The 27,908-nt window shown below is 36.6% G+C and overlaps 1 protein-coding gene across 1 annotated transcript; it reads right to left on the bottom strand.

Annotated features, from left to right (window-relative positions):
* Positions 1-14,564: 14,564 nt before the first annotated feature.
* On the bottom strand, positions 14,565-27,272 carry LOC120313883 (collagenase 3-like). Its single transcript, XM_039356265.1, has 10 exons — positions 27,015-27,272; positions 26,315-26,553; positions 25,453-25,601; positions 24,978-25,103; positions 23,072-23,233; positions 22,390-22,507; positions 20,762-20,895; positions 19,873-20,032; positions 17,274-17,377; positions 14,565-15,381 (listed from the first exon to the last, which is right to left on the bottom strand). The coding sequence occupies exons 1-10, from the start codon at positions 27,135-27,137 to the stop codon at positions 15,281-15,283; spliced, it is 1,416 nt and encodes a 471-aa protein (XP_039212199.1). The 5' UTR covers positions 27,138-27,272; the 3' UTR covers positions 14,565-15,280.
* Positions 27,273-27,908: the final 636 nt, after the last annotated feature.

Genomic DNA, 27,908 nt, shown 5'->3' with positions numbered 1-27,908 from the left:
CCATTGAGGATAACTTTTGCTTCAGACATTTCTTAGAAAAAGAAGAAATTTGGAAAAATTCTCAGGAGTCAAATGTGATTCGCTTACACCGCTTTGATTAGAATGTCTATGGAGATTCTCAGTCATTCAAGTCATGGTTGTCTCAAAGGCAACTTGACTTTCTTTGTTTTTCCTTGAAGACATTTCTTATTAAAGAAGCTTCCTCAGTTCTTTGATTAGAAGTTTTGAAGGTGAATATAGGCAATGTGCACATCATCTGCAGTTTTCAATGATTTCCCACCCTCCCATTAAATCCCAAGAAAAGTCCTCAAGAAGTGTCAGGGCCCACTTCAAAACCTCATCCTAAGAAAGTAGAACTCATGGAAGCAGTTTCTTCCAAAAGGAACTTTTATTAGGAAAAACTAATAGTAGGCATAATAGACAGGATCTGAGGGTTTCCCGCTCAGATCAATAGGTTAAAGGAGTCCCAAGCAAATCCCACCCCAATAGTTCATCCAGTCAGTTCGAAAGGGCCAATCCCCAGGTGTTAAGTCCATTGTGGGAAATTGCTGATAATGCCAGTCTGTCTCAGTGTTATAGCAGTGTTTGTTGGGTCTTCGCACCTTTCCTTCCTAACAGGTGATAAGCCAGATGCTCGGAGGCACATTCCTTTCTCCCCCCTTTCTAGTTGACATCAAGGGAGGACAGTTCAAAGAGTATGTCTGCAGAGACGGTAAAAGAGTTACATTGTAGCGATAGAGAAAACAAGAGGCAGCCCGCAGCATCTTCCCCCTCCTTCCAGGAGTATGGCAGAACCTAGAAGAATAGAAAGAGTAGAATTAGAGTTAGAAATAGAATTAGAAAGAGTCCTTTAAAAGTTATGGGTTCTGACAAGAAAAATGGAAGAATTCCTTCCTCCCCTGGAGAAATTTGAAGAAATCTGCCTTTTCCCCTTACAACTGGATAATTTCATTTATGCCCCACTTAAACTCCCCTCAAAGCTTCCATATGAAAAGCAAATTAGCCAAAGTTAAGGAACCCAGACTTCTCCTTTGTTGTTGTTAGTTGCGAAGTCGTGTCTGATCCATCGCGACCCCATGGACAACGTTCCTCCAGGCCTTCCTGTCCTCTACCATCTTCTGGAGTCCATTTAAGCTCACACCTACAGCTTCAGTGACTCCATCCAGCCACCTCATTCTCTGTCGTCCCCTTCTTCGATTGCCTTCAATCTTTCCCAGCATTAGGCTCTTCTCCAGTGAGTCCTTCTTTCTCATTAGGTGGCCAAAGTATTTGAGTTTCAACTTCAGGATCTGGCCTTCTAAAGAGCAGTCAGGGTTCATCTCCTCTAGGACTGACCAGTTTGATTGCCTTACAGTCCAGGGGACTTGCAGGAGTCTTCTCCAGCACCATAATTCAAAGGCCTCAAGCTCTAAATTGCTTGTTTCAACTGCTGAAACTGCTTTAAAATGGATTCTATTAAAAAAAATGCTGTTTGGATTGCAGTCATGTTTCAGACTCAAAGATAATGCTGGCCAGATGGATGATATGGTGGTCTCTGTTTATTTACCCAACCAATCTATGTTGGGAAAACAAAGAGCAAATACTTTCTTTTCCATGGATAGGTCTTAGAAGACACGTGGCTTCCATTAATAAGAATCCTTCTCCAGTTTGGCATCTTCCCAGGCAATGTATCCACCAATGAACAGTTAAAAGAAAGGAAGGAGGAAAGGAAAGAGGTTTTTATTTAGTAAAACTTTACCTAGTTAAACAAAAGAAGAAATGGACATTTTAGGAAGTGCTGGAAAAGGTGGAACACTGCCTATAAAGCGACCAGCTTCGCAGTAAGATTCAATATTAACAACAACAACAAAAAATAGAAGAAATTTTCTAACTTTTAAATTTTTAAAAAGATACATGGAAACTCAGTCCTATTTTGTTGTTGATGTTATTGTTGTTTTTGTCTACTTATTTATTTTTATTTGACTTTATTAATTGCCCAATTCCAATAAACTCTGGTCCTGTTTTAAAGAAAAGGCAAATGCTTGCATTCATTCTGTTATAGAGATCTCTGTTAATAGCATCTTAAAATCCAGTCCTGGAAGATTTCATGATAGCATTCTTTTATATTGTCCATATTGTTCTGTATTTTATTCAACCGGGATTAAAGAGAATTGCGGATTGCGTTCAAATTTTCACTCAGAGGAGGAAAGAATTTCAGTAAAATTCTAATGAATGGAATGCATTTTTTGCACTTACTTATGAAGCATGAATGTGCTTCATGTGGCAAGCAAAGTTATAAATGGGACAAAACTCACTTAATAAACCTTTCACTTAGCAACAGAAAGTTTGGGCTCATTTGTGGTCATAAATTGAAGATTACCTGTACTTGAAATATTTTCTTGAGTTAAGATTTCTTGAGGTTGATATTCTGATATACTTAAAGGAGAACAGGTTGCATGGTGGCATAGATCTTGCGGAAATATAGCAAATTTATTAAGGCATATTTTAAAGGCAAGAGGTCAGTGCATATGCATAATTATGTGTTTGACGTATATAAAAACTTAATGTCCCACAGAAATCTGGGTGTATATATTGTTGATATGATTCATATGGGTCTCAGTGATAATTCATTGGGGAAATATTTTCATTGCTTTGCAGAACAGGAACTAAGCCTACATGTTGAGATTTAATCCTGGAACATGAAGCCATAAATCCTTATGGAGAGCCCATGGCCACAGGCAGATAGAGGTACCCAAGGGAGAGGATTGTGATAAGTGAAAAGTGCAACTTCCAGGCAATCTTGAAGTCTGGAATTTCTCAGAATAAAAATATGTGCATCAATTTTGCGGAAGAGGACACAGTGGATAATGTGTTATTTTACTTATGTATGTATTGGGGGTGGGTGGGTATATAGCTTTGCTTACATACATCAGGGCTTTTTTTCTCATAGAATGGCCAGAACAGAGTTCCGGCACCTTTTTTGGATGGAAGGGTAGGCAAGGCAGGTTGTATGATATGTGTGAGTTCCGGCACCTTTTTTTTTTTTTTTTTTAGAAAAAAAGCACTGACATACATATATACCGTCATTCTCACAGGCTCTAGATCAGTGGTTCTCAACCTTTTTATTGCCATGACCCCCAACCGGTCGTAAGTCAAGTACTATTCAACCGGTCGTAAGTCGAGGACTACTCAACTGGTGCAGCACCGTTTGCAGACTGGGACTTTTGGCGGGCTCAGCAGGGCAGAGACAGCCTGGACAATTCCTATTGGCTTTTGAAAGCCAATAGAATTAGACTCTATTCAAGAGAGTCTATTCTATTGGCTTTCAAAAGCCAATAGAATAAAAGGGAGTAGCACAGCTAAGGAAAAGGGGGAAAAAAATGGCGGACTGCGTTGTTTGGCGACCCCCGTGAAATGGTCGTTCGACCCCAAATGGGGTCCCGACCCACAGGTTGAGAACCATTGCTCTAGATGGCTAACAATGTAAATAGATAAAATACCTTCCCAACTCTGAAACACTGTAAATAGAGCTGGAGGGGACATTGGAGGTCTTCTAGTCCAGCCCCCTGCTCAAGCAGGAGAATCTATATCACCTCAGACAAGTGACTGTCCAGTCTCTTCTTAAAAATCTCCAGTGATGGAGTGCCCATGATTTCTGGAGGCAAGCTCTTCCATTGGTTAATTGGCCTCACTGTTAGCAACTTTCTCCTTAATTCCAGGTTGCTTCTCTCTTTGGTCAGTTTCCACCCATTGTTTCTTGTCCTGCCTTCTGGTGCTTTGGCAGCCTCTCAAATACTGGAACACTGCTATCATGTCACCCCTATTTCTTCTTTTTTTAAAATTCAAAATTAAACACAAAAGTATAGAAACATGCCATGAAACCATCTTTATATTCACATGTACTCAGTGGTGGGATTCAAATATGTGAACAACTGGTTCTCTGTGTAGATGCCACTTCCGGAAGTCCATTCTGGGCCTGGGCAACAAAAAATTCGTCCTGGTTCTGCCAAAGTGGTGCAAACTGGCTGAATCCAATCACTGCATGTACTTCTGTATGCTGTCCAGCTAATTTAGAAGATTAGTAAATGTATGAGTTAAGGATTGAAATTAAAATACGTATGTTGTTTATGAAACTAAAGTAAAAAAGGAAGAACGTAATAAATCTGAATGAAGATAGCTCGATCTTATGGAGTAGATTTGATGAATACCTGCATGGAAGTTTAATTATAAATAAAAAAGCTAAAAGGTACCTCAGAAAGTATGAAGTAATGTCAGCTATTGCTATAGGTTTATATTGCTATAGGTTTATATTAGGTTTATATTATATTGCTATAGGTTTATATGAAATAGGAATTCATAGGTTGAAGTTGTGCATCATGCTGCAGTGAATTCGTGATCATGGAAGAATCAGAGATGAATTTTGAGACAAATCACACCATATTTCAAATTAATGGGATTAAGGGGGGAAAGTTGTATGATGTAAAACAGATTGGTGGGATGACGGCAAATGCATGGGAATGGTGAGTGCCTGCTTAGAAAAAAAAAGATAAGCATAGAGAAATACTTTAAGCCTAAGTCTATCCATGCATATAGCAGGGAAATGAATATAAATTTAAAAGCATTTGATTTGGCAGTTTATGGTGGGAAAAAATGAAAGAATTAGTGAAGGATACAGTAGAGATGAGGGATAATGCCAAGAATCAAGCTTGAGAAAATAAAACAGACATGAAACAAGAATTGAAGCAAAAAGAAGAGAACAAAATAAAATGACTGCAGGCAAATAAGATATATGAAAAAGTATTAGAAGACTCCCTAAATAATTAATGCAAAATGGTTATCAGAAAGTGGGTGTGGAATATGCTTGGAAGAAAGAGAAAGAATTATTAAGGTATAAAATGCTGCAAATTGCATGGAGTAAAATAAATAAAAGGGGGCATGATGGCTCAGTGGTTAAAGATGCTGAGCTTGTCGGCTGGAAAGCTGACAGCCCGAGTTCAAGACTCAAGCACGGTGTAGCAGGGTGAGATTCTGTTACTTGTCCCAGCTCCTACTCACCTAGCAATTTGAAAGCATGCAAATGCAAGTAGATAAATAGACACCACTCCAATGGGAACGTAACAGTGTTCCATGCGCCTTGGCATATAGTCATGCTAGTCACATGATCCAGAGGCATCTTCAGACAATGCTGGCTCCCTTGACTAAGAATCGGAGATGAGCACTACCCCCTAGAGTCAAACATGACTGGACAGGGGAAACCTTTGCCTTTCTTCTTCTTCTTCTTCTTCTTCTTCTTCTTCTTCTTCTTCTTCTTCTTCTTCTTCTTCTTCTTCTTCTTCTTCTTCTTCTTCTTCTTCTTCTTCTTCTTCTTCTTCTTCTTCTTCTTCTTCTCCTTCTCCTTCTCCTTCTCCTTCTCCTCCTCCTCCCCCTCCCCCTCCCCTCCCTCCTCCTCCTCCTCCTCCTCCTCCTCCTCCTCCTCCTCCTCCTCCTTCTTCTTCTTCTCCTTCTCCTTCTCCTTCTTCTCCTTCTCCTTCTCCTTCTTCTTTTTACTTTTGTGTGAACATGAAGTTGAAAAATGATGTTTTGTGGAATGATGTCTGAATGAAATTGTAGATGAGAAAAACTCTATAGGAGACAATTATAGATTATATCATGTATAATATCTATCAAGAGAAAAATACAACTTCAGAAGATTATAGCCAAACAAAATAAGGAACATTGAAAAGCTAAAATCCACATTTTTTATACAGTACACTGCATTCACTATGGCTTACCTAACTAAACTTAAAATACCTAAACTCAGAAAGGCCTGTACTCTGGCACAATATCTTGCACTTTATACCACCCTATTGTTTCTGATACCAAACCTACTACCACTAATATATTACGTTACTAGGTTTTGTATGCTCAAAATTCATCATATAATGACCAATGTTATAAACTAGATTTAATGACCACTTAATGTCAGGCATAGGAAACCAGGAGCCAGGACATGGTTCAAAAGTACTATAAGTTTATTCCATGTTACCGATAGAGAAAAATATGATTTACTAACAGTCAAGACAAATTGGCTCCAGATAAGAATCAATGGACTGTGGTGGGGCTGGATTTAGGATTCTTAAGGGGGCATTAGGGATTCCAGGCTTATGATGCATTTGACCCTGTCCTCAGGCTTAGTCTGGTCATCTCCTATATCCAATTTGCCATATTAAAGTGTTTTGCTGCTTGATAAATGTAGCCTTTCACATACTAACCTTACATGCTTCCTTATATCTAGCTAATACTCCTACCCCTTCTTTTAGCTTCTTGGTTTTTATAGATACTTTTAGTTTTTAATTCTGATTTTTATAATTCTTTCTTAGGCTTAAGTGTTTATTGTGTACTCTTAATGTAGTCTTTATGCATTTTTAATGATTGTATATCACCTTCTGTGTGCTTGTTTATAACCATGGTATGGATTTGATTTGGAGAACACTTAAGAGGAAAAGAAGAAATAAAAATATAGAACAATGATGCATATAAGAAGTTGTTTGGGGAGGATGTAAAAGGCTAAACAAGAAGTCTCCAGCAGAGTGAATATAATTAGGAATTGACAGGCTCCAAAACCCAAGAAGGACATGTGATCCTTCTAAGCAGATTTCTTTATTGTTCCTCACTCAGAGACAGAATCTTGGCAAACTAAAGCATTTTAGCAACCCCCATAAAGCATACACTCTGGAAACTATTAGGGAGGAACTGTCTTCACCTTCTTTCTCTCACACAATCTATCCGAACTGAGTTGTCTCTTGTTCCTCTGTAATCACTGCCTTACTTCTGGGAACTTGAACTGTATTCCATCACAGGAATAAAAGAAATGAAATTATTTGGGATAAAACTGAAATGAGGGGATGGTATAAGGACTATTTCAGATTTATGTAGGAGCAATTATGATATGTCAGAGTGGAAGTTAAATGCTAAAAATGAAAAACTAATGAAAAATGCTATGGAAATTTGAAAATATATGCTAATAGTGTAACTGGAAAATGTTATATATAGATGAAGTTTGTTCAAATTCATAATTTGAACTCAATCATTCTAAACTTTGCAAAAAGGTTTTATATATATATAAACCTCACGGAAGGAATCCAGCTGGCACAAGACTGAGCACAAAGCCCTAAGAACCTTGTGCTGGACAGCTGATAGGCATGCTGGATCTATGCGCCAAACAGCTGACAAGCATGACTTTTGAAAATAGCCTTGAGACTGACTGCTTTATGCCTTTAAGAGCTTCTTAAGCACATTATGTGCACATGCCTCACTGCAACCGTTGTTTAACTGTTATGTAAATTTATGCACATACTCCCCCCTTCTCATTTAGCCCTTTGCTCTGATGATGTTAACAGGTTGTTAACGAAAGCTCTGCAATTAATAAAAAAGCCTTTTACCTTACATCCCAGAGCTCTTTATTTTTATCTGATTGACTTTAAATGACCATACCTGGGATTCCAATATTCAAAATTATTAAAGATATATATATATATATATATATATATATATATATATATATATATATATATGTTTTCTGAGGTTTTCGCGGGTATTTGTATGTAGGTCTTTGGTTGTTCGGGTTTTCTCCCACGTAAAATTTCCAATTTTACGTGGGAGAAAACCCAAACAACCAAAGACCTACATATATATATATATATATATATATATATATATATATATATATATGAACTTTTTGCAAAATTTAGAATATATATATACATTTTTTGGATTGCTAACAAAGAATAGGGGAGGATGGAATAGCTATTTCGAGCTTCTTAGCTCTCTTCAGCCAAACATACCCTTCTGAGATTCAAACCTGGGCTGCTTACATGTTAGGCAGCTGTGTTAATCTTTAGAGCACAGGCTCTTTCTCACTTTGTCAGCTGTATCTCCTCCCCTTGTCTCTAAATATATTAATGTAAACATATTTATATTTGAAAAATTGGGGTGATGGCATATTTATATTTTGTATATTTGTAGAGAAAGAGTTAAATGCTTCTCATTTTATTATGAGAAGGGACATCATTAATATTAGACTGTGCTTTCTGTCTACTATATATGGAAAATATGTCCTCATATCACATAGTGTTCACACACATTATCAACAGACTTGAGTGAAAACGGAAATTGTGGTCTCTAGAATGTTACATATATATTGAAATGATTTGACATTTGATGACAAAACTATTTCCTCAAAGTCAGAAAAAGTATTTGTGTAAGGTCATTTTCTTTGTCTTTTCTTTGTACGCTCATGGGTGAAAGAGGAAATCTGTGGTCATAGCAGAAGAGTTTGCTAGACATATTGTTTTGAGGGAAAATTTTGAAGGGATTTATTACTTTCCTCCATAATCTCAGAAACTGATCACTTCATAACACCAAAGAATATAATCTTTATTGGTTATGATTATTATAGCAATGTCAATAAGCATGCTTCTATGTTTTGTGGGAATTTTAAGACCATAGTTGTAAACATATGGCAGCATAATGTGTCCTCTCTGGTTTTCAATATCATCTCTTTTTTCCTTTTTAGTAGATGAACTATTAACATTTTAAGTCTATTTTAATGCAGTTTCTTTTATTTATGGTTGTAAAACTCAGTCCAAGTTATATTTGATTTCAGTTGGCATTCACTGAGCTACAATCTTTAGTGTTTATAGGAACACCAAATCACTAAGTAAATAGCGATATATTTCATGGGAAAAGAGGACTAAGATAAATGAGAGAAGAGCAAAACTGTGATTATTGCAGGAAGCTGGTTAAATTTTGAAAACAGATTACATGATGGAAAGAGAAAGGAACAAATGCAGTAGAGATGACCTAGAACTCTATATCTGCATCAGGAAAGGAGAAGATTGGAATGAGTCCTCACCTTGGGACATTTCAATAATTTATTTAATATAATTAAACAATTATTTTAATTTTTGTCATTCACATTTCATTTTGGCCCTCCTTTTGCATCCTTTCTTTAACAATTCTATTCCAGCATTACTTTGGCATTGGTGTAACTCTTGTCCCCCAGCAGGTTGTGCTGTGGCAAATTGGCCACGGTGAGTTGTGCTGTGGCAAGTTGACTGTGGTGAGTTGTCCTTGACACTTTTAGATACCTTCAAAAATAGGAAAATAAATAAATAAATATATCAAGTGGCCAAAGATACTGATATGTGACAAGAAAAGGACAAAACTATGAAAATCCTAATTTGGTCCATTTTTTTCTTACAAGAGGATTTGGCAATTGTGGAAAGAAACTGAAGGAGCAGGATGGAAATTTAAGATAGATAGAAACGTGATCAGCTATTTAGTTGAAGTGTTCAAGGACAGATGGTTACATCTTAAAGTATCAAAGCAACTTGCCGAATTGTTGCATAACATCTTTGAGACATTCTTGAGAATAGGCAACATGACAGATGACACAATGACAGGAAGAAGAAATGTTATCTTCAACATCAGAAAAAAAGAAGAGGAATCTGAGAAGTATAGCCAGACAATCTGACATCACTATATGGGAAAAATCTAGAGTAGATTATAAAAAATTTGATTGCAAAAGAACCTTGGAAACAATGTGATCATCACCAGAAGTCAGCATGCCAGACTGGTCTTCTTTTATTTTTGGATCAGATAAATTTATTTTAGATGGTGTGTTTGAGGCCTTAACCTAATATGCCCTTATATTATTCTAAGATAGAATTTGAGCTTGTGCAACCACCACATTAAAAGCAATTTTATAAATGGAAGCCATGAGAGAGTCAGAAACTAGACCTTTTTTATAATAATAATAATAGTAAAGTTGGAAGGGACCTTGGAGGCCATCTAGTCCAACCCCCTGCTCAGGCAGAAAACCCTACACCATTTCAGACAAATGGCTGTCCAGTCTCTTCTTAAAAACTTCCAGTGTTGGAGCATTCACTGCTTCTGGAGGCAGGTTGTTCCACTGGTTAATTGTTCTAACTGTCAGGAAGTTTCTCCTTAGTTCTAGGTTGCTTCTCTTCTTTAGTTTCCACCCATTGCTTCTTGTCCTGCCTTCAGGTGCCTTGGAAAACAGCTTGACTCCCTCTTCTTTGTGGCACCCCTGAGATATTGGAACACTGCTATCATGTCCCCCCTCGTCCTTCTCTTCATTAAACTAGACATACCCAATTCAAGCAGCCGTCCCTCTCACAGTTGCTACTATTGAGCAAGGTACCCCCTATACTATACCTGTGCATTTGGTTTTTCTTGCCTAAATGTAGAACCTTGCTTTTTTCACCATTGAATTTCATTTTGTTAGATAGTGCCCAGTGTTCAAGTCTGGCAGATCCTTCTGTATCTTAAGCCTGTCTTCTGGAGTGTTGGCTATTATGATGATTACTACAGTATGCTCTACTGTCCAAGTTTGGACAACCCCATATAGAGCAACCTTGAAGACCAACCAAAGATTTCAAGTAGTTAAGAATATAATAGTACTTTCAAAGGTTCTTTTTCAAGAGTCAACTAGACTTTCTTGTTTTTCTTTGAAGACTTTTCGCTTCTCATCCAACAAAGCTTTTTCAGCTCTGACTGGATGGTGGAGAATGGAAGGATTTATATTACTTGCAGACAGCTGGTCATTTGCATTCTTTTAGAGAGTCGTTGAGGCCATCTGGAGTTTTATCTGTGTCCTCAAGATCACCTGAGTGGTGCAAATTGGTGTGGTGCCTTCTTGGAACTGCTGAAAGGACTGTGTGGCAAGATTCAGCAGTCCATCTGCATTTAAAAGACAAAGACTTTGCTGTCTTCAAAAGACAAACTTTTTTGAAGACAGCAAAGTCCACATTTTGGACAGAGAGGACCGCTAGTTTGAAAGAGGGGTCAAAGTGGCCATCTATGTCAAAACTGACAGCTCTCTTTCAAAAGAGGGAGAGGGATACAACATCATCTATCTCCAGACTACAATCCTTTCAACAGTTCAACCCTTTCAACCCAAAATTGTATCTCTCACTACATTCTGAACCAGTTATAATCTTTAGGTGGTCTAATCTAAAATACAATCTAAAATAAATTTATCTGATCAAAAAATGAAGATCCCTCAAGGTCTGATAAGATGTGCAATAGGAAGAAAGAATAACCTTGAGGAACAAGAGAAACAGTCAGATAAAAGAATTCTGAGTCTGTGCCAGAACCGTAACCTGAGAAAGTGTCTCAGATAAGACCTCCTTGGTTCACATGAAGATAAAGTAAGGGAAGGGGAAGTGCATTCAGACTCGGACAATTCTGTTATTATAATCTTTTAATAAAATTAGAGTTAGCATGTGTGACTTGCACTAAGGACAGTTCAACACAGAGCTACATACATTCTCTTCTACTGAAATCTGGTCTCATTTCTGAACATGAGAAAATAGACGGACAGGGTTTTCAGTGAAAATGTTCCAGTGCTTGAAACAAATAAAATATCCTCAAAGCTCAAAAGGAATCTGAGTCATTTTTTTTCACCATGTATCCATGAGATAAAGTTTCACTGGGACTTTCCAATATTCAAGATCAAGCGAAAGAAATGCATTCACAACTAACAATAGTCTTGCTAACAGTTGTAATAATCTATGCTGATCAAAGTTAAAAGAGCTAGCTATATATTTGTCAACTTTATTTTTTGTTAAAAATTTAAAACCACCCAATAGTAAAAGCTTTCTGGGCAATTTACAATAAAACAAGAGGAATTGAAGAGACTGGGAATTTTTCGCTTTGCAAAGAGAAGTCTGTGGTGGGAGATGCTAACACTTCCCCACTCCCTGAAAAGTTACTTCCTTAAGAAAGTACAGATAGTTTATCAAATATTTTACTTGTGTTGTAATTTTTTGAAATTGTTTTATGATTGCTCACCACCCAGAGTCAGTTGCTTGAGATGGGCAGCTATAGAAATTGAATAAATAAACTAATGCCAAATTGTAAATTACATTTGTAGCTTGCTATGTGGGATTTTGAGTCATGAATGAATGAATGAATGAATGAATGAACAAATGGAATGAAGTTTTCTATTCTTTTTCTTTCTTTTCTTCTTTCCTAAAAATTATCCCACCTCCAGTGTGGCTGACGATTCCCCATGTTTTTTCTTTTACAAAATGTTTCTCTGTTGCAATCCAAATTAAATGACAAGAAAAAAGTGACATCTAGTGTTGGGTTCAGAGAATTTTACCAGCTACCAGCTCTTTGCAATTCAGAATTTAGTAGCTTCTTAAAAATAAACATCCTTTCTATATTATAGCCAGGAAGTCTACATATCACCAGATCGCGCTTTAGGGCTGCATCACTTAGTGATTTCTGGTCCCAATTACTGTCTGTAAGCAAGGAAAAATGAAGAGTGACAAAGATGATTAGGGACTGGAAGCTAAAACTTATGAAGAATGGTTGTAGGATATCTAGTTTAATGAAAGGGACCAGGGGTGACATGATAGCAGTGTTCCAATATCTCAGGGGCTGCCATAAAGAAAAGGTGGTCAACCTATTCTCCAAAGCACCTGAAGGCAGGACAAGAAACTGGGGATGGAAACTAATCAAAGAGAGAACTAACCTAGAAAAAATGATAACTGAGAATCACCATAGATATATACCTAGAAATAAGAAAAAATAATAGATAATGAGATAATATAGATAATAAAATAATAAATAAAATAATAAATAATAGATAACATAATAGATAATAATTCCATTGATTAATTGTTATAATTTGTCAGTTTCGCTTGTGCAAATTTTTTTTAAAAGTAAAAAAATGTGTTTGTGTAAAATAAATGAAATGGTTTCATTTTATATACAGTGGTACCTCAATACCTGACTGCTTTAAAACTCATCAAATTTCATACTCGACCCATTTCAATGCAAAAATGTTGTCCCAGTACTCATTGTTTGTTTGGTATTTGATGTGCTGCAATAGGAATAGGGGGATAGCTGCGGAGAACGGACAGGAAGTTGGTCATGCCAGGAAGGTCACTGCAAAAGGAAGTATGAGACAGCTACAGAAAATGGACAGGAAGTTGGCCCTGCTGGGAAGGTCATTGACATAGGAAAAGGAACAGACAGGAAGTCCTTCTCAGCCAAAACAAACGGTCACGTGGTTTGTTTGGTACTCATTATTTTTAGTACTCATTGTGCTTCCTGAAAACAATTAACAAGTATAAAGTACCACTGTTTAATGAAAAAACATGGATACAACATTTATTCCACCACTTTCATAATTTGACTTTTCAAAGTGAGATAACTGTACCTTTCATAGTTCTGAGGATTTCTTGATCCAATAATGCTGCATAGCATTTGTTACAAAACTTGCTAGATTAGGTTTAAATGCAATTCAGTCATTTGTGATTCAATGTGTCATGGGAAACCACCCATTGTATTAACATGTTGTATGAACCAAGCCATCCCATGAAGGCACATTATAGTTTATTGGGGCAGCATATCTGATTATAGCAATTGTGTTTCATTAGTTTGCCTTTAGGCTGCTGCATGTTCACTGAATGCTACCAACATCTAATGCTACCAACAGAATGCTACCAACAGAAATGTAGACAGATAACTGATGCCATCCTGTAATGTTTCATCTGGTTAGGAAAGGAATTTGTAGGACAATGCTAAAAGGCTACTAGATGTCTTGCATTTTGCCTTTGCTTCCAAAACTTCATGTAATGGATTATCAATGCAAGATAATGCCCACTTAATATGACCATAGAAGAATATAGTTGGGTGATCTCATTTGGACATCATGTTTATTTTACTGGACATCATGTTTATTTTACATGTTATTTTACCTAGGCAACCTTGTCTTCTGTTTACAAAATTGTCCCCATGTTTTGTCTTAATTTGAACAACTCAAATGCTGGAGAGAAAGAAAAAATGCACATTTTTAAGGTGTTGTATATATTTATGTACTTTATTTGTATTTTTTAAAAAAAACACAGACACACACATAAGGAAGAAACAACTATAACTTCACATATTTCTAAATGCTAGGACTTTGTAGACAGCATTACACTAAATACAAAATGAATGAAAAATAACTAAAATAAAGGTCTCTTTCCTTGTAAAATGAGGAAATATGCTTTTCATTTTTTTTTGCTAAAATGCTCTTATTAAAAAAAAAAAAAATAAGATTGACATTCCTCTAAGGAACCTAGGACTTTGGAGATGATCTTCAACAGTGAATTTTCCATGGTCTCCTTTAAGATTTCTTTATGATCTTTGGGGAAAAAGAGGTCTTAATTTATAGTTAAATATACTGCATAGGCTCATAACCCCCTTCCCCCTGCTTACTTTCATCCTTAAGATTTGAGGCACCATCCTGAAAAGTGTTTAATTCTTTTCCCAAGTTATAGGTAGTCCTCGATTTACAAGAGTTCATTTAGTAACAGTTCAAAATTACAACGTCACTGAAAAAAGTGACTTATGACTATTTTCACACTTACAACCATTGCAATATCCCCATGATCACGTGATGAAAATTCCGACGCTTGGCAACTGACTCGTATTTATGACAGTGGCAGTGTCCCAGGGTCACGTGATCACCTTTTGCGACTTAATAACCGTGTTACTAATTTAACAACTGCAGTGATTCACTTAACAATTATGGCAAGAAAGGTCATTAAATGGGGCACAACTCACTAAACAACTGTCACACTTAGAGACAGGAATATTGAGCTCAATTATGGTCATAAATCAAGGACTACCTGTATTTATTAATTTACCTTCAGGTCATCAAGCATCACTTGAGATATTCTTCCATAACACTACTAGAAACTCAATTTAAATTAAAAACCATTTTTTAAAAAATAAAATAAAACTATTTAAATTCTCAGGATGTTGCCAAACTTTATCATGATTTGTTTTTTCAAGATCACCTGAATGATCCTTGATGTAAACAATCAATTTCACAAGATTCTGAAATTCAGAGATTTGCCCCACACACACCTCTCTCCCCCATTTTTATTTTTATTTTTGAACAATTGCATGATGCTGCCTACTGCCAACTAGGGATTTCCAAGGGTTTTCTTTTCTCTAGTCAACCCTTGATAGGAAGATGGTGTTTTTATTTATTCAACTATTAAATAGTGTTAATCCATACAAAATGTTTATACATTACGAAAAGCTAAACCCTTTCAATTTAACTCAGTTCCAGACTGATAGCTATATGTCCCATATATACATTATAAAATCAGTGACAACGTTATCTAAGCTTGTTCACAGAATCAAGCTTTTAGGTTAAAAAAAATATCCACACGCAGTATTATTTTTCATGAGTAGCAAATTATTCCACAGTTCAGAACCTGGCTTAATATATTCAGCACCAAAAGATCGAGTTAGTTCTCAAGACACGAACAATTCTTTCATCCCAGATGCTGAATTCAAACTGCAGTGGCCCATTGAAGAAATACAAATAGCCTGTAAAAGATGAAAATTAATTTAAAAAATACTGCTTGATATTGCTATCATACTGCTGTTGGTATTGAATGCATGTTTCCCCAAAACATAAGGATTAGATTCTGAGTTTGCTTCCATCATCAGGATACTCCAGGAAATGAATTCTGTTCACAGGATATTCCTGCCCAGATCAGGGGAAGGATGAAATTTTCAAAGAGTATGTATAGTTTACAGTTGAACCATGTGGAATTCTTGGTGCTCTCTGAGCTTGATTGTTTGCAGCAGATGTTTCAACTAGGTTACATCATCAATGCAAGAGAATATGGAATTCTCTCTCTGTCAATATATAGCATGGGTATCAAACTCGCCATGTCACCTGATGTGTCACGACATATCGTGACTCTTTTTGTATTGCAGGCAATGGGGTGGATGCAGCTTCGGTATAATGAAACAGGCCCGCGGACTGGCAGTTTGACACCCCTGATATATAGTATCATGCCCTGCCAGTTTTGATAGGGATGTGATTTTCTCATTGATGATTCCTTGATTAGTGTCTTCTTTTCTGCCTGATAGTTTGCCTCTGAGGCTGCTTGTGAAAGGGATGAGTTCCCACATTTTTCTTTCCTTCCTACATTTTTATTGCCTCTTTTGAATGGCGTGTAAATGTGGTTTAGCTCTATCTGTCTATTGATGGCTGATTTGTCTGAAACTTTCAATCACTTTCTTTCTAGATCCTTGCACCCTTTGAACATTTGATCTTGGCTGGAGCAGCAGAAAATTAAATTGGTTAACATTCTGCCCTCTATCCCTTCTGCTAGTAGGTTATTCATCTACTTCAAAGTTCAGTATTAGTCCTATCTGGAGACTTCTCAGCCTTTTGGCTAAGATCAAGTATAGTATCCAGAGACTTCTGGTCAAAGAAGTCTGTGTCTTTGTAGAACTTGGATTAGGACTCAAATCCCTTTTGCAGTTATGTAGAATCCCACTCTACAAGTGGCAACTGGTCAACACATCCCTAATGTGGATCTGAGTGAAACTGTTCCTATATCACTTGTGAATGATTTTGTCCTTTCTTTGGTAGTTTATTTCCTGGCTAAGTCAATTTGCACATATTTTCATTTTGCAGAAGTTATGTGATAGAAAAAACACAAATTTCTTGTTGAGAAAGGATGGGCTGAGAACTACAGAGATAATAATTCAAAGAGGACCAAAGCAGTTTCCCAAATTATGCATTTCCTGCCTCATTATATTAAGAAACTGCATTACTAAATTTGGCAGCACTGATAGAATAGCTCTGGAAATTACAAAAAACTCTCACTTTTTGTTTTAATCATGGTTATTGATGTTTACGCCTTCTTTAGAATTTAGTGGCAATTTTAGTCTTTTAAAATGGTGCAATATATTCAGTTTCTCATAATTATTTAAGGATATGTTGGGAAATGAAAATGTTCTTGACAATTGTAAATCCCTTGATTATTCATTTGTATATCAGTCTTTTAGCCCCTTTTCCTGTTTTGTTTAGATAGCTCTTTTGATATTGTATAATCACTAGGGCATTCTATTATTGATGTAGTTGCTTATTACACTGTCACCATTTTTTAAAAAGGAAGTTATAGAAAATGTAGTCAAATGTTGTTTCTCTCTTGCTTTCAACAAGGGTAGAAGACAACAACCCAGGAATAACTTTTGACTGTTTTCTTCCTGGCTCCTTTTTCAGCCTATTACAAATCTCCAAATAAAAGGAGCTCTGCTTAATATTACCAGGAAGGAAAAGGAAAGGATGATATCAAATTTTGAGAAAGGGGCTAATGATTTGATTAGGTGGCAATGATAGATTAGAAGAAAGTGTAGTTACTGTACTTAAGGATGCTGGAATCCTCCAAATGTCCCCATCAAAAGTCAAACAAACATACCATTTTTCTGATAGACTGCATCTACTCGGCGACCAATTCCTGGGAAGTCATCATGTATAAATCTAGGGTAGCCTTTGTCCATGATCTGATTCTGTTCATCATAACTACATTGAAGAGGAAAACAAATGAAAAACCATTACTATTGTTATCCATGGTTTATTTACAGCAGTGGTTCTCAACCTGTGGGTCGGGACCCCATTTGGGGTTGAAGGACCATTTCACGGGGGTCGCCAAACAATGCAGTCCGCCATTTTTCCCCCCTTTTCCTTAGCTGTGCTACTCCCTTTTATTCTATTGGCTTTTGAAAGCCAATAGAATAGACTCTCTTGAATAGAGTCTAATTCTATTGGCTTTCAAAAGCCAATAGGAATTGTCCAGGCTGTCTCTGCCCTGCTGAGCCCGCCAAAAGTCCCATTCTGCAAATGGTGCTGCACCAGTTGAGTAGTCCTTGACTTACAACTGGTTGAGTAGTCCTCGACTTATGACCCGTTAGTGGTCGCGGCATTAAAAAGGTTGAGAACCACTAATTTACAGCATTCTATGTATTGTAATTTTTTATCAAGCATTTCTTTGAAGCACCAAAGCATAATATCCATATTAAACTGATGGTTTATCAATAATATAAAGTGCTAGAAAAATAAAGCACTTGAATGGCACCCAAAAGATACTGTCAGGCCTAAAATCAAGAACGACACATGGAAATTCTTCCAAGCTGATTTCACACCTATAGACAAAATCTTGCCAGACTTTACTATCTACATCTACCATGTACTCTGTAAACTATTAGGGAAGGTCTGTTTTCATCCTCTTTCTCTCACACATAAAAACTGAGCTATGTGCAATTGATCTCCTCACTACATTTCATTAGTTACATACTGCTTGAAATATGTATTGGAATTTATGAAAAAGTTTATTTATTATGTCAGGAGACACACACACACACATACATATATTTTTTTATTAATCTTATAAAGTGGAGGGTGTTACCCAATAAATTCTATTGGTTTCATGTTTTGCAACAGAAAAGATAGAGTAAGCTTAAACAGCAACAGATCAGCATAATTACACTGATGGCTTAAAATTCAGGGAATGTATTTTCTTAATGAGAAATTTCCATGATATTTACTTTAATGTTTTTCCGGTATAACCATGCCTGCAACTATTTCTCCATTCATAAAAAAAGGAAATGATGAATTGTAGCTAAATATAAACATATACAGAAGATATATCCTGAAGCATTTTCTATGACTTTGTGGTCTTACCAGCAGTACAACAGACAAATGCCTGCCACATAACACACCAGGCTTAGTGACTGTTGTTAAGAAAGACAAAGAAATTTGGATAGTGAATCTTGCAGTATCTAGAGACAGCAGATTAGAAGAGAAAGAAATGGAGGGGAAAAAAACCCCACAAAATAGAAAGACCTTGAAATAGAAGTAGAACAATGATGGCAAAAGAAAGCAAGAATAGCACCACCACTTTAACAGCTTTAGAAGTGACAAAATCACCATCACTTAATCGCAAAAGGCAGTGTTACTTGGAACAACTTACATCCTGTGATGGTATCTCTAACACTATCACTATCAAACATCATCTGCCTATCCCAGGTTCTTGGGAAGGACTTGATAGGTGGACAAAAATGCCAATCCAATATAAACATTTGGCTGACTCTGTGACCATGATACAATAATTTAATTGTTAATTATAAAGTTTTCTTGGCCTACATCAATCATGAAGGTGACTCCTGTTGTTTCCCTGGATTTGATCTAAGGACAATTATAAATCTAAGTAATTGAAGTCCCATTAATTAAAAGTCTTTTAGTACAGCGGTCCCCAAACTTTCCAGCTTGGTGAGCCAGCAGGAGGGAGGGGAGGAGGAAGGGGAAGGTTCCGTATGAGCAGTGGTGCTCGTGTATACATGAAGCACCATTTGTGTGAGCAGGAGCTGTGTGCACCTGGTGCTCACACCAATTAAGCTGTGCGCACTTGATTGCCACTTGCGCAAATGGAGCTGCATATGCACGTGTTTGCCCACAACTTGGCCCAGTTCTGAACAGGCCGTGGCCCAGTAGTGGGCCAGGGCCCGGGGACAATGGTGGGATTCAGCCAGTTCTCACCAGCAGAACCGGTAGCTAAGTTTTTGTTTCCCAGGCCCAGAATGGACATCTGGAAGTGGCATCCATACAGAGAATTGGTTGTTCACATATTTGAATCCCACCACTGCCCAGGGGTTGGGGACCCCTGTTTTAGTACACCATGAAATTTATGAACCAGAACAAGTGAAGAGGTGAGAATGAATGAAAAAAAATCTGACTACAGTTTCACAGAAAATAGTAGCACCAGGCTGCATTTGTCTAGATTTGATAGATAAATAGTATCCAATCAAGATATCTACTTGAATGTGAGAACACCAGGAAATCTAGGACAGACAAAAATAAAATAAAATAAAATGTAAAAAAAGGAAATGACAAATCATTCCTGTATTGTCATGAAAAACTATATGGACATAAGCATGACGTCACCCTGAATCAAATTTGATTCAAGGGCATATTTACCTTTGTCTCTCAACAAAAGATGGTGAGAAGAATGTTCAACCTACCTCCAATATTTTTCTCCTGTAAAAAAGAGAGTTTTCCCAGTCTCACCAATATGGACAGCTGCGTCTATTGTCTTTATGAATTTTGGCAAACCCAATTCATAAATTTTTTTAGGGTAGCCCTCTATTATGTCATAACCATTCAAAGCCCAAACTTTTCTTCCTGTAAAAAAGTTAAAAAAAACACATTCCATCATATTCATTACATATTCTTACAGCTGAGGAAATTTTAACTTGTTTTCATTGCTGTGTAATGAGACCAAGCAAGAATTACTTCAGAAGGATATATTGGTGAATAAAAAATATACTGTAAAATGCCAGATGTTCTTACTTTATATATTAAGGGCAACATCCTGATGGAGTTTGAATTTGATTTCTAAAAGCAGAACTTTGAGTTTGTCCTGGAGAAAGCAGTGAGTTTCGAAAGACCTGACTTTAGTTGAAATATTACCTATTTTAATACAATTTCTATCAGGGGGATTGCATTAATAAATGTAGCAAAACCATGGTGTCATTCAGTTCCATAGTATTCATTCTGATATTGACATATAATTATGGGGGAAGACTTCTGTAAAGGGCAAATTTAGACTTCAATCCTATAATTTCTGCAAAGGCATCCAAGAGGCCACTGGAAGTTTTACATCTCCCCATTCAAGGACCAAGACAAGGAAGTCTGAACCTGAACTTTATTCAACAGATATCTGTATTTAAATGACGTTAAATTTTGTTTTAATTGTAACTTTAGAATGATAGAATTATATTTGCAACTGCAGGTTTATAATTGCTTTTTAGTTTTTATTACTATTATGAAATTGGAATATCACTTTTGATGGAAAGGATGACATAATTTGAACTTTAAAAAAAAAAAAAACCAAACTCATCATCAACTTACCCCGAAAAAGCAGCACACGATCTTTGTCAGAGTGTTCATATGCTGCATCAATTTTGGTTGGAATTTCTGGCCAAAATGATCTAATCTGCACCAAATCTGCTTCAACCATCTGAGGATGTAGGCGCCAAAAAAACCTAATAGGAAGAGGAAAGTTTTGTTATAAAGTGCCAATATCTTATTAAACATACTGACTGGTTCTAGAACTTGATTCTCTGGAGTCGAGACAATATTGTATACCTACTAATAAATGCAACAACCATTAAATTGCGTGATTGAATTGAGGGAATTGAACTCTGGGCTTGCATTTCACAAGGGCTTAAAAACACTGTTTTTAGTGTAATTGCTTATGTTTATTGCTGTTCTTTTTATAATAACCATCATGAAGCATCACTAACAGACAATGTAAAAAAGCAATAAAAAACTTGAATATAAGTATTCAAATTATGAAGGATATTTATTATTGTGCATATGTTCAATAGCACCATATACTATAGCCATTTTCTTATTTTAGGAATCAAAGATAGAAAGAGATAGAGATAATTAGAGATAACAAAAGCCATGTATTTTGGGGGTCACTAAGGGTTTTCCCCTTTGTTGAACTGAAGTTTGAAATTTTAAATTAAATTGAGGAATGCATACATTCTTGTGTTGGCAGAAAACAATATTAGAAGAAAATGTATTATATTCCCCCACATGCACACACAGACACCTGTGATGCCTATCCTCCATCTATTGTCTGTTTCCAGTCATTGACAATATCTTCCCTCCAAACTCTCTCCAGACCTAGCAGATTTATTCATGTGGGAGATACTCTTGGAATCAGAGGGAAAACATTGACACCAGGACAGTTAATGATAGTTTAAGCTTGTATCTGTCATGGGATGGGGATGAAATAAATGCAATGGAATGGGGACAGAGCCAAAAGGGATATTGCGGGTTCCTACTATATCATGAATAAATGCAAGCAGAGAATAGTCCTAAAATATGAGCACAGTTTTCAACAACCCTTTCATCAAACCTTTTGAGATACTGATAGGTCAATTTAATTAAGTCTCAGACTCAAGATGTACATTTGGAAAGGGTCATCTGAAGTCATTATGGTGACTTCCAATTTGATTTTGATAAATCTCAAGGTACTTTGATTACTAATATAATTCTATGCAGGCCATAATGGTCAAACAATCCAAACTTACAGATTGTCTATCCCTAAAACTGCCTGTACATAAAAATGCTGAATAAAATGATGCTGATGAAGATGAGGATATCTACATAATGCACAATTTGTTTTGCAGAAGATAATACAATGTATATTTGCTGGTTTTGCTTGTTTTTGACTAGATTATTTTTACACAATACCAAACAAGCCATTAATGGATAAATAAAGTCAGCATACAATGCAGTGAATTGATCTTTAACATCATGCAGTGATTAATCCTTGGTTTGAGGAAGCGATTGTTGCAAACATATTTTCATCTTTAATGTTTGGATGATATACATACAGATCTCAAGATCTGCAGACTGTTGGAGCAATTTAATCCTGTAATTAATCATTGCCTCCCTTAATCAGTAAAATATCTCATGAAGTCAGAAATGGCAAAGAAATCCTTCATATTTCATTTATGAGGTACCTGTCTTTGAAGATCATCATTTCTCCTCGAAATTCTGTGATAGCATCAAGTGTTAAGTTTTCACTGCATTTCTCAGGGGTTTTTGGATGATCAGGATGGGGATCGTGATCTCCTGCACCTGGGTCAATACATTATTTATTCATTAAATCTAGATTACATATTGTGATCATATTAGTCCATAATTATTTATGCATGTCATTCTAAGAATTTGGGTTATTCACTAATTAAATAATATTTATGGAATGCTTGACATTTTTGCAGTTTCCCCTCTCTCTTCTCATTTACATTGAGGAAAACAACTTATACAAATTTTGCGCTGCTTCCAATTTTCCCATACTTTCATTAAATCTCTAATCAGAAAATGTTCCCATTAGGTTTTTGGGGTTTTTTTTTTTTTTTTGCTTTTTAAAAAAAGATTGGAAATGGACCATTAGGAAAGTTTCAGAGTCATGGAAAGATCAGTAACAATAAACCACAAGACTGGCAGTTTGGTACTGCTTCAAAGAATGTAGTCAATTCGAATTCAAAGAGAAATTCAAATAAATGTTCAAGCATTCTGAGAATAAGAGGGGGAAAAAAAGCAGACCCCTCTTTTGCAGAAGAAAAAAAAATTAAGAAATGGCAAGGCAGGTTTTGGCACAACATTTCAATAAGCAGAAGAAACCTCAAAACACCAACCTACCATAAAGAGTCTGGATCCCTTGTACATCATCATCTGGCAACAAGAAGCCTGTGTTCCCTGTGTATGTGTAGATTGGATACATCAGAGCTCCTGGATCTCTGGAATGCTCAAGTCCCAGAGCATGACCAAATTCGTGGGTAGCCACCAGAAACAAGTTATATCCTAGGAAACAGTATGGCTTGTGTCAAGAGAGCAACCAAGCTTGCATCCTAATTTTGCCAGATTGAAAAACTGGTTTCTTTCTTTTGTTTCTTTTGGTAACACTTAAAATAATAATAGCCACCATTTAAGTGTTTATTTAATTAGTCTTACAGGCTCCTCCAATGTTTTCACTTTCCATGAATTGAAATTGTATAAATTACTTACCAACCTAGATAGGTAAATTGGGGGTTAGGCTATCTGTTTGCATCTGAAGGCATTTTTTCCCTTTCTACTAGGGTTTTCAGTCTACAAGGACTTTTGGGGTCATGGAGATGGCTGCTATTATGTCACTAGAAATATGTTCTGATTATTTCCCCTCCCATTTTTTGGAGAAGTTAATTCAGGTAATCCTCAACCATTCGAAGGTACAACAGCATAGAAAAAAGTGACATGACCATTTTTTCACACTTATGATCATTGCAGCATCTCCATGGTCACGTAATCAAAATTCAGATGTTTGACAACTGACTCATATTCATGACGGTTGCAGTGTCCTGGGGTCATGTGATCACCTTTTGCAACCATCTGACAACAAAGTCAATGGAGAAGCTAGATTCATTTAACAACCATGTTACTAAGTTAACAACTGCAGTGATTCACTTAACAGGTGTGGCAAGAAAACAGGACAAAATTCACTTAACAAATGTTTCACTTAGCAACATAAATTTTGGGTTTAATTGTGGTCATAAGTTGAGGACTACCTGTAGATCTATTTGTGTTTGTGTTTCTTTTGAAACAGTGTTGATTCAACTTCCTAAATAGGTCCCTGCAGTTTTCTTGGCAAGATTTCAAAAGTGCTTTGCCATTGTCTTCTTCTTAGGACTGAGAAAGAGTGGCTGGGCCAAGGTCCCCCTGTTTTGCCTTGTCCCCCAACAAAATTAAGTCACCTATTTTCCTGGATTTTTTTTCCATTGCAAGAGAAAAAAAAATAGTGCCAACACATTACTGTTCTCTAGTACAGAATTTCAATGGCATGACCTAAAAATTCTCCTGGACACCATACAATTAGGGCTAGGGAGCTAAATGTGGCCTGTTCCTATTTTAAGCTATTATATTTAATTCTGGCTGCAATCCAATGCATAATTTATAAGTAAATATTTTTTGAGATGAATTGATAATTGATGACTTCTGGGGAATGTTCTTCTTACAGAATAAGTGAACAACAGAGTTGGAAGGGACTTTGGAGGTCTTCTAGCCCAGCCCTCTGTTCAGGCAGGAGACCCTATACTCTATACCATTCCAGAGAAGTGACTGTACAATCTCTTCTTAAAAGCCTCCACAGTTTTCCTGGCAGTAGAATAAAAGTGGCTTTCAGGAACTTTTGCCAACAGCTCTGGAATTCTTTTCTGAACTCCATCCAAGTATTGACTCTGCTTAGCTTTCAAGGCTAGATGAGTGCTACTAACAGCTAGTTATGAACATTTATCTGATCTGAATTCAATGGAATATTCTTTCACTTTTGTGCAAATAGGAAGTGAATTAATTGATGCAATTGGTACTGGTAAGGTAGTACTAATCAAAACAAACAACTCTGCCAGTATTGACTTTGAAATTATAAAGCTGAACAATGATGAATCATATTCATGTATTTCCCCCCAAAGGAAAGTTTGCTTATGAAAAAAGTCACTGGTTAAACATCAAATACTGTTCAGAACCAAATAATAGGAAGGGAGTGGAAATACTTTTTTAAACCCATTTTAGTTACCTTTGGAATCTGTTGACCACAGTTCATCCTCATCAAAATGAGCATCTCCTCCAGAACCTGGTCCAGGAGGGAAAGCATGAGCCAGGAGACCAGAAGGTCCATCGAAAGGATAGAAGTCACCATGTTCTACAAACATATGGAATGGTAATAAATACCATTAGTATGTTTAATTGACAATCAACTCAAGTGACAATCTGGTTAACATACAAAAGCAAGTAAAGAACAGAAAAGCCCTGAAGCTGGATTAGGCCAGCAACAAATGAAGTCCACTACTTCATGTTATCAATAGAATGCATACAAAAAATTCTCAAATACAGATAAGATAATGCTAGTCCTCTCCCACCATTGCTCTCCAGGTTTTTGGACATTCTGCTTATGATTCCAGCATTACCAAATACCCATCAAACTAGTAGTGACCATATCCTCAGTGGCTTCATTAAGAAAACATAGTGGTAGCCATTTCTCCACTATTTACCTCTCCGTCCAAAGGAAATCATGATATCTGCTACGCCAGTACGAATTCTGGTGAAGTTGAGTGGTGTCACATCAGACCAGACTTTGAACGCTTTTCTGAAGGCTCTCTCCACTTCAGACTTTTTCAGATCCGGGGTGTAATTTAAAATCCTGCCAAAACCAAACAAATGATGGTGATTTTTTTTAGACTCAGAAAAAGTTTGCAAAATATTTGGTGACAATAATGTGATATTCTTTCTTATGCTTTTGATTTTGCAAATAGAAGCAGGTTTTTTATTTAATGAAGTAGGTTTTCTAGCCACCAAAAGTGTGGATATTTTTCTTTTTGGCAGAGTAACAGTAAATTTGCCTTATTTTTAGAAGTGGCTGTAAAAAGATACATTTCATACATAATGGAAATGATTTAGGTTGTTTGGGTCTGTGAGACTTGTGGTTGGTTTACTGGAAGTTGTTTTAGCATGTTTAAAGCTGTTTAAACACTGTTCAACCATAAAGCAGCTTCAGAAGATTAATCTTAATGTTGTATATGTAATACATAACATTCATCCTAAATAAGCCTTGTTGATATTATTATAAATAAAAGTAGACAATCCCCCTGAAGATATGGAAGATATTCAAAATAATAAGATAAGATAATGGCACCCATCAAAAATGAAATTTAGTATTTCATTTAATATTGTCATTTCTATTAAAAACATCTTATCACTCTGCCTCATTATCACACCCAACACGGCCATCAAACCTCCCCAAAATTTTAGTTCAATCTTTATTTATTTTTTCCTCAGGGCATAGGTGATGGGTGATGGGAAATCCATCAACACAAATTGTGTTGGATTTGGAGCTAGAAACAAGCTGCTTCTCACCTGTATGTTAAATTATTATGGGACCACTTTAGCTTTCGGGGGAAAAAGTTGTACTCTCCCACATCAGGAACACCACATCTGGGCTGCTTCATTAACTCATAGGTTTCTTCATTCAGCTTTCCGGTGACTTCTAGCCCCAAAAACGATTGCATTTCTCGAAGTTTGGTGGAAAATGTATCGCCTGACTTCAAGATGCCAGCGGGACTTGACCAGAGATTATAATGAGTTTTTAAATAATGCTGGAGAGAAAAAGAAGAGGGAAAAACAGTTTTTCAATAGGGTATTCTAATACTGATGGCAATAGTAACATAAAAGAAAAGCACTAGCAGAATTAGAAATAGAAATAATAATATTCCATACAGATTCATCAAAACAAAAGTCCAGGTCTTTCATATTGAAGCTTATCATTCACATGTTAATAGAATAATAACAGTCCAACTCCCTGCTCAAGCAGGAAACCCTATACCATTTCAGACAAATAGTTGTCCAATCTCTTAAAAACCTCCCATGTTGGAGGCAAGTCATTTCACTGATTAATTGTTCTAATTGTCAGGAAATTTCACCTTAGCTCTATGTTGCTTCTTTCCTTGATTAGTTCCCATCCATATTGATATTGATAGAGAAGATATTGATAAATAAGGCAACACAGAGAAGAAAAACAGATGCAGGAATGTGTAGTTTAATGAATCAATCACATTACCTCTGCAAACTGCAGCTCCTGTTTTGTGAACTCGTCACTATCATCCTCGTCAGAAATCTGCAACCTAAAACACCAGGACATGCCCAGCAACAGAAAAAAAGTGGCTGCAGAGTTTGGATGCATCTTGCAGGATTGATGGATGCAAAAGGCTGCAACTTGGATGGTTGGCGAAATAACCTGGCATGCCTTTTATAGAGCTACTCTGATGATTCATCATGTTTCACTGAGAAATATCAACTTCCGAGCGCTAGAGAGTAAACATTCTTACTCTGGTCTCCCCCCCCCACCCTTTTTTCTCCTCAAAAAGGCTTGGCTTGGCTTGGGGGAATCTTCTGTTGTCCCATGGATGGCTTCAGCCTTGTGGCTTTAAATAAGCATGGTCTCAGCATATTTCCAGGTGTTGTGGAAAAAGCTGAGGTTTCTACTTCTGATGACTTTGCAATAATGCAATGGATCTTTTATTGCCCTTTTATTGACCTTTGCGGAGGGGGGAGGAGAGCAATTCCTTTGTCTGACAAAGGCCTGAAAAGCAGTGTGCATATTGTACTGAATAACAGAATAGCAGAGTTGGAAGGGACCTTAGAGGTCTTCTAGTCCAACCCCCCCACCCCGCTCAAGCAGGGAACAATGCTTGAAGCAATGGTCTGCAATCAGATATGCATTGATTTGGGGCATACAGTACAAATAGATGATGGACTAGGAAAAATAATTATGCCTGACAAGTTTGAGGCAAGCAGAAGAATGGGAAGACAACAAATATATTGAATATTTAGTTTTGTGTATATTTCTCGCATCAAATCAACAAGAAACCCCATCCCATCCCAACTTTAGGTAGCTGTAATCATAAGGAGCTCTTGGGATCACAGCAATCAGACTGGGTTTAATATGTGGCAC

The sequence above is a fragment of the Crotalus tigris genome, unplaced genomic scaffold (assembly GCF_016545835.1).
Source record: "Crotalus tigris isolate CLP2741 ecotype Arizona unplaced genomic scaffold, ASM1654583v1 scf7180000018809.685583, whole genome shotgun sequence".
Lineage (NCBI taxonomy): Eukaryota > Metazoa > Chordata > Lepidosauria > Squamata > Viperidae > Crotalus > Crotalus tigris.
The sequence above is the reverse complement of the archived record's forward strand: the minus strand, read 5'-3'. Positions and strand labels throughout refer to the sequence as shown.

What these genes read in the sequence shown, in the direction of transcription:
- LOC120313883 (XM_039356265.1), bottom strand. Translation starts at nt 27,137, where the DNA reads ATGCATCCAAACTCTGCAGCCACTTTTTTTCTGTTGCTGGGCATGTCC. An exon ending in TCGTGTGCTGCTTTTTCGGG is followed by an intron (nt 20,033 to 20,761) that starts GTAAGTTGATGA and finishes ACTTTTTTACAG; the next exon opens with GAAGAAAAGTTTGGGCTTTG. An exon ending in ACAGGAGAAAAATATTGGAG is followed by an intron (nt 17,378 to 19,872) that starts GTAGGTTGAACA and finishes TCTTCAATGTAG; the next exon opens with TTATGATGAACAGAATCAGA.